At 38.9% G+C, this 14678-nt stretch overlaps 1 protein-coding gene across 2 annotated transcripts; it reads right to left on the reverse strand.

The window, feature by feature from the left end:
- Positions 1-1413: 1413 nt before the first annotated feature.
- csrnp2 (cysteine-serine-rich nuclear protein 2) lies at positions 1414-13886 on the reverse strand. Of its 2 annotated transcripts, XM_055188333.2 has the most exons (6): positions 13196-13886; positions 9535-9617; positions 7588-7757; positions 7093-7355; positions 6715-7011; positions 1414-6557 (listed from the first exon to the last, which is right to left on the reverse strand). In XM_055188333.2, exons 2-6 carry the CDS (start codon positions 9546-9548, stop codon positions 5715-5717), a joined length of 1587 nt encoding a protein of 528 aa, XP_055044308.2. In that variant the 5' UTR covers positions 9549-9617; positions 13196-13886; the 3' UTR covers positions 1414-5714. The 2 variants fall into 2 exon arrangements, with proteins under 2 accessions (XP_055044308.2, XP_055044309.2); XM_055188334.2 differs by lacking the exon at positions 9535-9617 and having other exon boundaries at positions 13196-13878.
- Positions 13887-14678: the final 792 nt, after the last annotated feature.

Consider the following 14678-nt stretch of genomic DNA (forward strand, 5'->3'; position numbering starts at 1 on the left):
TCTCTGGTTGGATGCCTGAGGCCAAAACATCTGTTAAGGTTTTGTTTGAATCTGACGCATCCATGAGTCGGTTTCGCCCTCTAGTGGTCAATTTAAGTCGACTTCACGCAGCGCTGGGCAGTCCGATCGGCTTGTGACGTCACATTCGCTCTCGCGGTACTGTGATGTCACACGCGTGCCAATTTGCGCAGCGCCCAGAGAAGTCAAACAAGGCAATGCATCGCATTTCCAGGCGGTATACGTAATCAACACGGTCTTATTTCAGAATATAAACAATTATAAAGATGACTATTGTTCTTAGTTAATCGTAAATTGATGTAATATGCTTATGATTTGCGAATGTAATGCTCAATTAACTTAAATAAACCAGGCTTGATGACGAATGGAACCTCCATGCGACCTCCGCAGGCTGCAGCCTTCGGATTAAGAAACGGCCATGAAGTTCGGCTTCACATTTTAAGTTTCTTTTTTATATCAGCGGGCCATACTAAAGGTGAGATCTCTGACCACAACAAATAACATTTGCTAACATTTCTGTTTTAAAACAAGGTAAATGCTTGTCAATTACCAAATTTCATCTCGTCACAAGTATTTCATCTAGCCGAAGTTTTTAAAAAGCGTTTTTAGATCACACGTAAAAAACAGCTTAAAGCAGCCTAAAGTTTTTACTATAGTTAAAAAAACATAGTTACACTGTAGTAAAGCCATGGTCAACACAAAATAACCATGGTTTTACCATGATTACTGTAGTAAAGCATGGTTTTGCTAATAGTAATCAATACGCCAAAAAACCATGGTTTTGTACAGTTTTACCACAAAAAAACATGGTTAATTTTCGTAAGGGAAGGTTGGGTGGTCCTGTAAACTGGAAGTAGCTGGTATAAACTTGTTCAGCAGGTTTCGTGGGTCAGCTGGTCGTCCAGCCTGAAAAGCTAAGACCAGCTTGACCAGTCTAAACGTGGTAAAACCCCTTCTAAAAACAGCTGTTTTTTTATTATAGCTAGAACATACAAGGATGACATTACTACCATGCTATAGGGTATAATGACTGAATAATGTGTTAAAACTGTATACTAATATATAATACATGTTTACTGTAAATCAGATTTTTCTGCAAATTATTCTGTGGCATTTCTGTGTCAACAGAATTTGTATTGAACCCTGATTCAAGCTTCCAAGAACTTAATCTCTCTCATCGAAGCTCATAGACTACCTCTCAAATGCAATAAATTATGGGTTTGAATACCAGGGAATAAAATATAACCTTGATATCTTTAATATCGACTGAGTAAGGTCATGTCAAAGATAGAAATCAATGATAATTCAAAAGTTCATGCTTCAAAACTCAAAATTAGTCTGAATGTATTATAAAAGTGTCTGCATGTAAATGCAAAATAAACCACAACAAAAGCATTTTCATGATTTATTTTAGATTTTATTTTACTCACATTCATATAAAACTTTGTTTTGTTTTCATCTGTAGGCAACAGATAGCATAAGTCACTCTTACAGTAGAATTCATCTCCATTCAGCCTTGTTAATAAAGCACCTCTAATAAACACGCGCACACACACAAACATAAGCACATACAATCGTAATGTAAGTTGGACTTTAGTTAGTGTAGTGGTCTCATATCTGTGTACATCAAAAACGAAGGTGGCATGAAAAAACAAACAATGTTGCTTCGCACATTAAGCATGAGACATTCAGATCTCCCCAGTAAGACCACTGGACTTTTGCATGATTATTACATCAAGACAGTGAATAAAGCCTTTTGAAATGTATGATTCTAACATGTTTTGGTCCATAGCAGGCCCTAAGACCACCAATTTTTATCAGTTACTAAACAAGCCGCTGCTACAGATAAAACTCATTTGAGCGTAGGAACGTACGGTGGCGTTTTTCCACGTCTTTGATACAATAACAGACAGTAACACACATATGGAGTCAGTACATTAACATCGTTTAGAAAACCGATACATAGAGACATGCTAACAAACAATGAGGCAAACTCATAGTAAAAATACATTAAACACAGTAACCATATAAAACAATAAAAATCCTTCTTGTTTGATTGGTCATTTGCAAAGCTCTTAATTATTGCAGATTTATGTAATGTTTACAATGAAAAGCTATACATAGAACAATCATGCTAAATAATTTGGGATTAGCTTCATGTGCTCCATTTTAGCAAATAACCACATAATGAAACGTTACATTTTACTCATGACTTGAGGATGTTGGTGAGTAAACCTGAAGCAGATGGACAACTCGCAATGTTAAAATGGAACTCTATTGATATATATCATTAAGAGCTCACTTCAAATTCTTTCATGATCATTTGAAAGTTTTTCATTTTTCTGTCTCTACATATACAACTGTACATAGTGTTAATATGAATATGTAAAAACTAAAATAAGAGCACCTTTTGAAATATGACAATCTCATACACAAATTTTGTTTATCTCACAAACTTTCTCTCACACTGACATACACACGCACGCACAGATCGCAAAAAGACTGTTTTCATGTGTTTTTTATGTTTAAATAATTTAGTAACATCACAGAATTTGTTATACTATTTGAAGACACCATTTTTTTCATTCACGCAAGCATTCAAATCAGAACTTGACATTAAACGTGTAAACAAACCTTAACAAAAGGCATCTAAAATGCAATAACATTATTTATAACATGGGAAGAGGAGGGGTGTATGATGCAAGCCCAAAAGGGCAAACAACAGAGAAAAGGAGGGAATGGTTTTCACAGAGTTTACATGAGGGGTCGGACATTTTAAACAAGGTGCACTGTTGACAGAAGAGTATACATGGTCCTGTTAAAACTGTGGTCCAAACCAAGAGGGTCCATGTGACAGTAAGTCAACATTATGTCATACAGTCTTTCCTCAATTTGTCTTGCCCACAGGCCCACAATAAACAATAAAGGTACAGGGTACACTAGTTGTGAACACATACAGGTGAATCTCATGAAAACGGTCAAGATCATGTCATATTAAACCCAAAATTAGAAGAACATTTTTTTTAATGAAAATGTTAATGTTTTTGTATTGCACAATGTTAAAAATTCCCTTTTTTTAAGTAATTTTGGGGCATTTTCTTTAATTGACAAAAACTATGGGACTCAAACTTGAGTCGGCCACTACACCAGCGGCTCCAACGGGTTTGACGCAAAGCACGGTTGAAAATAAAAAAATGTACGACACTTAATCATATTTACCTTTGAGAATAATGTTAATTACAAAAATAAAATGCAAAGGGACTGACATATTATGGTAATGAGAATTTGATGGAAAACATTGTAAATTTTCATTTTCTTAATGCAAAAATTAAATAAAATATTTTTTTACATTTTGGGGTGAAATGTGACCAGGATATGCTTTCATGACCATCAACCATAAACAGGACTTTTTCACATTAAACCGCAAGTACACCTAAAAAGCTCTCCTGTAATATTTAAAGGCCCGATGTGCATTAACTTCTGAAAAAAAAACTTTTCAATGATTGTAGATGTCACAAATTCTCTAACACAATCACACATTGTCCTCGCCCTCACAATACAAAGCGGTTGTAAATAAATAAACATCCACGCACCGGGACGATAGGCTACAGCTTGAAACGGTGTCTTCAAAGAACTGCTGTGCAAATGCCTCGCACATTAGGCCTCCCGACCCACCTCGACAATTTCGAACGGATCAAGTTTTCAACGTGCATACAGAGAACAAGCAGCTTTTTCACTCTTCATGCTAGCTCTTAGCAAAACGCTTATACAGTACATGAAAACCAAGTATTTCCAGGATCGTTGGGTCTATTCACAGGAAGGGAAACAAATAAACGAGCAACCATTGCTCTTAGCGTTAGCACTGAATTAGCAATAGACGGTTTCATCGGACACACGCGCGCTGCGCGCTTGGCCCGGACATAACTTCCAGTCTGTTTGTTTATCGGCCTGGTTAGTGGCTAAACTGACCTTTGGATCAAATACCTAGTTGAAAATCAAAATGTTTTCAGCTACTATAGATGGACTCTGTTATTAATTCTTTGTGGAAGTCTACTAGGACTGGGTTTCGATTCAGATGTTCCAGATCGATTCGGTTTTGATTCGCAAGCTATCAAAACTATTCGATTTTCGATTCCGATTCGGACAGTTTTTATACTAGATTCTCGATTCAATTTACTGAATATAGATTATATACAATATTATATTATATTATATTATATTAGAATATTATATTATTATATTATATTAGAATATATTAGAATTTAGACTGAATGAATGAATGACAGGCTCGCCTCTCGCTCCTTGGTAACATTGCTCAAGGCAAAAAAGACGGTGACATCTAGTGGAAAAGACTAGTAATTAGATTAACGTTAATCTTACGTTTAATGTTTGCAGAAATAAACATGAAAAAAATAACGATTTGTGGCCTTTGAGAATCAATTTTGAATCAACCACGTAAAAAAACTATTAATCGAACAATACATTTTTTTGCCCAGCCCTAAAGGCTACCGGAGGTTACGTTTACACCACCAATGCAGTTTGTTTATGCTGTTGCCGCTGAAACCGTCTATAACTATATGCAGATGCGGTGTGTTCACATCATGCCAAAACTACCGTAATTATGAGTTTCTGAGTAACGAAAACCATTCACATATTTGTCAAACTCATAATTCCAAGTTAAAAACTAGGTTGCAATGATTAAAGTTCAGATTTTTGCCATTACAATACTTATAAGTGGCAAAATGTTATTTCTGAGTCACAGGATGTTACTTGTACTGTTACTTACTATGTTCTCGTAACCACGCCAATTTATATGAAACATGAATTCGGCATCATCATATATGTTTCTTACAGTGCCAATTTATTGTTACCGTGGGTTCACACCAGCCGCGTTTGAGGCATCAAATTCGCATCTACCGCGTCTAGTTTGCCACTTGAACATTTTAAGTTTACTCGCTTCATTCGCGCATGAAAGCCGTGCGTGAAATTCTAGTCATGGGAGGAGCTTCTGCGACTCTGCTCGCTTCCTTGTAATTATGTCACAACTAGAGCAAGCTCCTGATTGGTTAACTTGGCGCGTTTTTCCGCCAAAGTTCCAATTTTTCAACTTGTGCGATTGCCACAGCAACGCTCAATTCGCGCGAATGAGGCGGAATCACGTCTAACGTGCCACGCTAAACACCTCATTCGCGCCACAAGACCTCCAGACGCGCAACAACGCGTCTTTACATTGACTTAACATTGAAATCACTCGTGCTTGACGCCTCTACCGCGGCTGGTCTGAACGCAGCATTAGGGTGCCAGAACTGCCAGAAAGCCACTGGTTAATCCTGAAAATGCTTGTTCCTCAACATGAAGGCCACATTGTCCACCAGTATCAAATAATGAACCGATACTGCATTGAAAAAAAACACTTGTTAAATCAAGATCTCCCATTCTCTTGAGTTTCTTTATCTTTTTTTAAATAAATTAACCTATGTTTTTCTTTTTAATAACTTATTTTACCACTGACAACCTATTTTGAATACAGTACATGCGTATCGGCAACTAAATCTGATACAAACTCATGTAGATCATTTGTTTCTTTAACAATAAATCAACTTTGTGCAGTCTGGTAACATACTGCACTGTGTGGAGTAGGCTGTCTTTCAATTTATTGACTAACTTGTGCAAAACATCTGCAGAGGTGATAGGCTTTACACTTCTGGAGGAAGCTGTACTGCCTTTTCATCCAGTGCCAGGCACGTCTCAAGGCATTCCTTGTCATTTGAGACCTGTTCTGGACAAAGATGCTCTTCGCCCCCGTTCAGGTTACTTTCCGGAGGCGACGGTACTTCAGCAGACGAGCGTTCGGTCGAATCCTGCCTGCAGGTTTCTTGTTTTTGCCGATCGCTCTCCGGCTCTGGATCCCCGACGTCGCTCACCACTTCTTCGACTTGTGCAGGAAGCGCCTCAAAGGTAGCTGTCTCCATGTGGCCTACCTGATAGTAGAGGACAGAAGCAGGGTCTTTGAGCAGCCTCTGGTCATCTGCATGGTTCTCTGTAATACAAAGCAAGGTGGCACCTTCGGGAAAATGTCCTTCTAGAAGAACTCCCTCCATGTCCTCCATCCCAGCCTGGCCGGTCAAGGCCCCTTGCAGGAGGCAGAGAGTTGGATCGGAGGTCTCCGCTTCCTCTACCTGCTGCTCCTCTTGTTCGCGCCTCCTCTCTAGTTCTTCGGCGCTTTGCAGGTGGAGGACGGCCGTTTCGTTCTCACGTTCCAGGCTGTCACACTGTTCCTCTTGCAGGTCCTGGATACTCTGGGTTTCCACATCCGAGTCCAAGGGAGAAAGGGACAGAGATGGCGAGGAGACCAACTCGGCCTCCTCTGCACAGTCTTCTCCTGACCGAGCACCAGGTAGGGTTCTCTTTTCCACGTCAAGCTTCATGATGGTGTGAAGATAGTGTGTACGCACACGAAGAGGGTTAAACTCAATTCGGCCAGCTGCGTTGCCGCAACCGTCACGGGTGCAGCCGCATGGGAAGGACATCCGGTCCACCTTTGAAGAAAATAACAGAAAAACGTTTACTTTTGTTCAGATGCTTTTATCCATAGGGATTCGGGGTATATAGTAGTTTCAGTACACATGTTCACTGGGAATGGAAACTGGGAGGTTGTTAGCGACATGCCACACTTTGGAGAAGTTTTGAAACTACCTGGCATTTGATTCCAGCCTGGCTGCAGCCGCAGTGTCGAGGGTCACAGTAGAAGCGGCAGTCACAGCCGCATTCCTCACGGGACAGACGTATGGCACGCAGCTCGGCCTTCTCTCTGGCATCTATGCGGGCGATCCCCGAGGCCCTCAGTAGTGCTCTGCGCCGCTTCGTGGGGAGAGGCTGGAGGAAGAAGCAGTCGTCCACATCTACGCTTTCCACGTCCAGATCCTCGTCCGATATGTCGTCAAGTGTAAGCAGCTCGGCCTCCGGACTATCCACAGTTCCATTCCGCGTCAGCTGCAAACAATCAGGTTATAGAGATGGTAAAACCCAACCGCTGGTAAAAACACTGCAACTTACAAACTAAAACTAACAAACCTTTAACTTGCGAGCGTTGAGTTTTTCTTGTCGTAGGTGCTGACGCAGTACGAGCTTGTGGCTGCTCTCCTGTTCTCGTGCAAACTCGCCAAGGGTGTAATGGCGTATGGCGCAGTGATGCCGTGCCATGCCCAGAGAGCTGCCACCTTGGCTGGGCACACTGGTAAAGCCTTGCTTTCTGGAGAAATAGTAAACCGTCACTGCGTCGAAGCGTACCTGTTTACGACCTAAAGAGGCCTTGTGTCTTCTAAGAATGGAGGGAGCTAGAAGAAACAAGATGAGAGATGGAATTACTTCTTTCATACAGTATTATACAGCTCTTTTCTTCATGCATGTGCAGAATTACATTTGGTACAAAAGCACTTGTTATGTTTGCAATTACCAGGTTAAAAAGATTAAAACTAGATAAGAAAACTGAGCTAACTCACCACTTACAAGTAAGCTGCTTTAATAATAAAACCTGAAGTTTTGTATAAGTTATGGTGTTTGTCTTACGTGTGAGAGAGCTGGAGGGAGCATTAAGACTGTCGCAGCTATCTGCACTGTCACTGCTGGAGATGTCATCGTCCGAATATTTTGGTGTGGAACACGGCGAACCGCTGTCCACCTCCTCGAATCTGCGCTTCAGGCCGCGAGATAACACTGTCTCCATGGAAACACGGCGTCTGGGGACAAAGACAGGTACAGGCTGTTGTCAAGTTCAGACATGGACAGATACCGTGTAGATTAGCATGTAGAAGTGTGCATAGCCAGAAGAATGAGCATGTATATTATTTATTAGGTCTGCAAGATATATTAATATTATAAAAAATAGTAGATTGTCATATCGCAATATGCATATAGCAATAGATTGCAATAAGTGAGCGAGTCTAACTTGTTGAAAGTTACATATAGTAAAATTTTTAGGTCAATGTAAATGACATAGGTGATACAGAAAGATAATTTTTTACAGAAAGAATGTGCAACCTGTATGTTGTTTATATAATCTTCAGGTTTAAAATATTTTATTACAACTTTAACTCAAATATTAATGTGTACATTTATAAAGTAATACGTTACTTTACTCGTTACTTCAGAAAGTAATATTATTAGGTAATGCGCATTACTTGTAATGCATTACCGCCAACATGGTATAGACCTGCAAAACTTAACTGTAACATCACTAGTAGAACATTAGCCTAGACGCTAGCATACCGCATCAACTAGCATATAACGCAAACTCAGCAGTTACAACTTTGTTTTAGCATTGTAACAACCTTGTAATTCATTTAAAGGATTAGTCCATTTTCCTAAAAGAAAAATCCAGACAATCCACTCACCACCATGTCATCCAAAATGTTGATGTCTTTCTTTGTTCAGTCAAGAAGAAATTATGTTTTTTGAGGAAAACATTGCAGGATTTTTCTAATTTTAATAGACTTTAATAGAGCCCAACATTTAATACTTAACTCAACACTTAAAAGTTTTCAAAGGACTATAAACAATCCCAAACGAGGCATAAGGGTCTTTTCTAGCGAAATGATTGTCATTTTTGACAAGAAAAATAAAAAATATGCACTTTCAAACCACAACTCCTCGTCTACGTCCGGTCCAGCGCGACCTAAGGTAAATGCGTAGTGACGTAGGGAGGTCACGTGTTACATATATAAAACGCACATTTGCGGACCATTTTAAACACTAAACTGCCACAAAGACATTAATTAGTATCAGTTGACAACAATGTAGGAACAGTCCTCTTTCAAGACGCTTGTAAACACTGGGGCGGAGTTTCGTGTTCGTCCTCTGTGACGTCATGACGTGTTGCGTGGGGTCAGCTGGCGCATCACGACCGGATCTACATGACGAGTTGTGCTTTAAAAGTGTATATTTGTTATTTTTATTGTCAAAAATGACAATCGTTCTGCTAGACAAGACCCCCACGCCTCGCCCGGGATCGTCCATAGTCCTCTGAAACTCAGCTAAAAAAACTGTCAAGTGTTGAGTTAAGTATTAAATGTTGGGCTCTATTAAAGTCCATTCAAATTAGAAAAATCCTGCAATGCTTTCCTCAAAAAACACAATTTCCTCTCGACTGAACAAAGAAAGACATCAACATCCCGGATGACATGGCGGTGAACAAACCATCTGGATTTTTCTTTTAAGAAAATGGACTAATCCTTTAATGTGTAATTTAATGTTGGGGTGTACATAACATGTTGAGATTGGCCCGTTTTCCAGCGGTCTTATTATTCATTTATGCCTATGAAAATACAGTTTAACATTCTACGGCACCTTTAAAACATTTTTAAGAAATAAAATATAGGCCTACTATGTGAATCTGGCCAAAAACATTTATCCAACAGCTGCCAGGCAGAGATAAAACACCTTACTTTGAAGGCCACAGTCTCACACCAAAAATGCAACCAATTACCAACCAAAAAGGTTACACGATACATTTTCTACCTAATCATTGACATTTTCTTTCTCCATCATCCAGTATGAGAGTCCTGCTTATGAATCACAGTCTGAAAACATCACCATGGCAACTGGAAAAAAGCACAGTTTAGACTCAGGAAACTCCATCCACTTCCTTTAAGGCCTATTTTACCCCTTTATATCTTACAAACAACAGGTTTTTGCAAGCCCGTGACAAGACCAGTTAAGTCAAACTAGAGAGGTCACACAAGGCTGAGTCGGGATGTTTGATCAGGCCACCTCCTTAGCCAGAGGGAACTGTGTAATATAGCCGCTTTGTAAGACAGGCTCCATGCCTGACACTATTTTTAAACTGTGTTTTTTGTTGGTTAAATGAGAACAGTCTAATGGTGGCTTTGAGAGAGGATTGAGTTTTTCCATATAAAAAGAGTTAATAATTATATCAAACAAGCGAATAAACAGCATGAATTGTGTTTAAAAGATGTCTAATAGCCATCCAAAAGCCGTCCTGATGTCTAGGCTAAAACTAGGCAAAATTTGGGCTGTCAGTGGAAAATGAATAGATGTCTAACAATAGCCCAAATATAAATGAAATGAAATATTATAAATAATGAAACCAAACACCTTTTATTCACTGTTTAATTTGCTTAAATGATGGAATCTCTCATGTTAGTTACTCACTGGCCTAATCTTAACCTAGACAGGTTAGTAGCAAAGGCCATGGGTTTGATTGCCCGGGAACACATAAACTAATCAAAAAATGCATAGCTTGCTTGCACTAGAATGCATATTTTCTTATCCATCAATAAATTTGGTTGATGCTTCATCCAAAGCGATATTTAAGGTATGCATTTTATCAGTATGTGTGTTCAATTGAAATCAAACCCCATGACCTTTACTCCACTAATGCAATCCTCCACCATTTGAACTACAGAAACAGCTACAGATGTCCCTCCGATATACAATGCATTTATTTATTTAAATAATCTGGGTGGATAGCCTTGGTTTCAGATATGAGTCGCATAAAACCAGCACGTGTTCGCTTGTCACCTCGCTTATCGCTTCGACATTACAACCTTCAAACATCAAAGGAAGTGATGAAAGGCAGCTGCTACAAATAGCGGTATTCAAAACAACGAGATGAAATGAAAGCGATGCCTGACTGGGTATACAATGTCTATACGCATTACAATGTCTGATGCTTTTGAATGAACCGTATCCATAGAAACAAGAAATGCTAAGGCGGTCCATTTTTTGCTCAAGGTGCAATGACTCCCCCTTTCATGTGTTTCTTTCTAATCGATGCTACCCTGGTGATGCAGGATAACATTAGTTCAGACAGGGTTATGCGCCCACGTGTGTGCGGCCGGCGACTTATGCTGTTGTAGGTCGTCTTGCAATTAATGTGAACCCGGTGACGCGTGCCAAGATGTCTCTTCGGACTTGGAGCCAAATTGCGAGCGCATCACTAATATCTGACAGCACCATGTATGCTCACAGTGTCTATAGAGCATATGGTCCAACATATTACATAGTGCATGTGATAAAAAAAATAGAACACACTACACCAATTAGTTTTCAATGTCACTGGATAAAAACATTGCATCTTAAAAATGTGAGCCTTTGTCTTTGTAACCTAGTGAAACCCTAGTAAAAGTCACTTTTTATAATGTAAAGTACATTCTGTGAAAATATAACCTTGATGTACACTCACCTAAAGGATTATTAGGAACACCATATTCTAATACTGTGTCTGACCCTCTTTCGCCTTCAGAACTGCCTTAATTCTACGTGGCATTGATTCAACAAGATGCTAAAAGCATTCTTTAGAAATGTTGTCCCATATTGATAGGATAGCATCTTGCAGTTGATGGAGATTTGTGGGATGCACATCCAGGGCACGAAGTTCCCGTTCCCCCACATCCCAAAGATGCTCTATTGGGTTGAGATCTGGTGACTGTGGGGGCCATTTTAGTACAGTGAACTCATTGTGATGTTCAAGAAACCAATTTGAAAAGATTTGAGCTTTGTGACATAGTGCAATATCCAGCTGGAAGTAGCCATCAGAGGATGGGTACATGGTGGTCACACAGGGATGGACATGGTCAGAAACAATGCTCAGGTAGGCAGTGGCATTTAAACGATGCCTAATTGGCACTAAGGGGCCTAAAGTGTGCCAAGAAAACATCTCCGACATCATTACACCAATTCATTAATGAGAAATTTGACAGGTGTTCCTAATAATCCTTTAGGTGAGTGTATATAATATTGACTAAGACATGTCAAAGATTGAAATCAATGATTAAAATCAAACTTTGACGCTCTTAATCTCATAATTCGATTATGAGACTTTAGCCTGGATTTCACAGATGGGTCACAATTTGTTCATCATCTATAAAAAAAAATCATATATTATTATGACAATTAAATGTTTATTACACCAGAACAAATGAATGGTGAAGACATCGTCTACCAGGTTGGACCACAATCTAACAATCTTTATTTGGAAAGCATTAATATTCACAGCAGGATTACAGCAATCTCTAACATCAGTGCAAAAAGCTCTCAGATATGCAATATGAAATTGCACAAAGAAGTCCACATTCAAGTGTCATGAATATTATTATAGATTTGACACATGAATACCATTTGCTTTATGAGTAATTTACAGTAGCATGTGGGAAAAATTGACTCAAACCTACAGGGAATTTGCTATTAAAAAGCATCATTAGATAAAATAGTAAGTCTATTGATCAGCTTAGATATAAATGAATGCAACCCAATGCATATCATAAAAAGACATCTATACAGGCCTACATCTGTACATTACAATTTCATGGACAGGTGTATGATATAATTTACACATCCCAGACATGTCCGCAAGGCAATCCATGGAAAAATTGCACGGAAGCATCATACGATGCCAAAAACTGGCAAACATTAAATGCACAAAAAATCTACCAAATCAATCCATCGCAGGTAAAAGACTGAATTGCAATGCTGCAATATGCTTGCAGAGCTCCTGACATACATCCTGTGGCCCATTTACGTAGAAAGCTCAAATGAATGACCGCCTAGAATACTCCCAACATTAGCCAGATTGGCTGGTCTGCACTTTAATAGTCTACCATAGACATATGACACACAAACATGGTCTTCTTGCATTGGTGACGTTGCAATTTCTTATCATCCAAGCCCTGTTTACAATCAATGGGTGCCTCCATTGAGCATTTCCCATGCTCACACAGCAGCTGAGTATTTAAAAGGGTCTAACAATGCAGGAAGTGGATGAATTACTATGGCATGACGTCACACTCCACATTACAGTGCCGATGCTACACAAAATTACAACGAATTGTGGTATTAGCATTGTGTAATAACAATATAATCACGTGTTGGTTTGTATTATACAGTTTATGCGTACATATTATCACGCATTGAGGCTGTATTGTAAAGTGTGACGATATGATGGAGATGACACGTTACATATGATCTGTCACATGATTTCATATTTTAATGTAAAATAGAAACGATTTTAACAAGCAAATATACAGAATGGCTTATGACAGAGCAGAAAATGGCATGCTGGGTTGAACCGATCAATGCATTTTCACTCTTTTTCCTTGTTAGGCTACATGGAAACACAAATCAGAAGTGAAACATAAAACGTTTCTCATAATAATCTTACCTTAGGCAGAAACAGAGAGCCTTTAAATCGTACTGTTGCTTTAATTATTTTCTTTGAAGATTCGGCTTTTATGTAGCTGTGTTCCACAAGGTTACAAGATGACAGACAAAAAAGCGACTTCAGCCCATGGAAATGGTCGGATCAATGGGGAAATAACAGATTGATCACGAAGCTATAGTGATGCCACATCATTTAAGCATCGTAAAAATGAATATTACTCTTTGTTTGTATTATAAAGGGAGGTTTGTCGACCAAGAAGCCAATGCGAGTATGTAACGTTGCAGTCAAGCTCTTAAAAGAAAAAAACGGGGCAGACGAAGGCATACAAGGACCTCATTCACAAAAAAATTGAAAAATCCTGGCGTGGATAAAATGGAAATAAAACAGATGATCCTTTAAAATGCCCGCATTCAAAAAGACCAAATAGAGTCGAGCCTTCGAGGTTTATTTTCCCTTTGAATTGGTGTCTGTGTTCGGCGCTATGTTTCGACAAATCGCAACGTTTTGTTTCCACACCGAAAGAAAGAAAAACAAAAATTAGGTGTAGTGCTTGTCGGCCCGAGGACCCTGCGGGCCTCTCTTCTGCCCCGGTTTGTTACAATGTAACAATAGAGTAAGGAATGCCGCACGGGATCCATATATACGCCTTGTGACGTCACAGTCGTGTCGCGCTACGGCTGCTGGGAATTGTAGTTCTGCGAGATCCATTGTTGGCGTTGAACCGCACGTTTTCCTCGACAGGAAAACGGATGTTGTTGTACTGAGGTGTTATTTTTGGGGAATGGGCTCGTGAGTCGTGTCGCTGTAAAGGGCGACTGTGAGTCAAATGGAGATTCAAGTCTTTCGTAGACACGTTGGGATCTTTGTGGGCCTACGGTCGACTTTGCTTCTTTTTTGACAGCTCGGTTTCCATAGAAACTACGTGGGGTCGTTCTCAAACTGTAGTCATTATTAGTTAAAAGGTTGACATTGAAAATATACAGAGCCAAATGCCTGTCAATTAACATATTTGTCTAAACATATATTTTTAATGGCCATTTTTTGTACATTTTGAAATATATTTTAAAGCATTTATATTCACGTCACATTGGAAGAAAAACTTTGTATGTTACAATGTATGTTAAATATTTATTTATTTTAACTGCAAAAACATACTTATAATTTTATACTTTATACATTTTATGCAAACTTTTATATTTTGATCAGAAAAAATATATTTTTTGCTGTATAGGTGGTAAAATTAGAAATTTATTCATTTCCCCTGAAATACATTTTGATGTTAATATATGAAGACTAAAACAAAATATTTTCAAATTTCGAAAATACATTTAATTAAGCTTTACCTTCTACAAATGTATTTAGCAAATATTTTAAATATATTTTTTGCCAAGGAAATTTATTTTTTGCTGTATGAGAAACCTGTCAAGAATGTACCCGGTTCATTCTCCGGCCCAAAATAAATTTTTATTTTTAAAAGACCCGA

The sequence above is a fragment of the Misgurnus anguillicaudatus genome, chromosome 13 (assembly GCF_027580225.2).
Source record: "Misgurnus anguillicaudatus chromosome 13, ASM2758022v2, whole genome shotgun sequence".
NCBI classification, from domain to species: domain Eukaryota; kingdom Metazoa; phylum Chordata; class Actinopteri; order Cypriniformes; family Cobitidae; genus Misgurnus; species Misgurnus anguillicaudatus.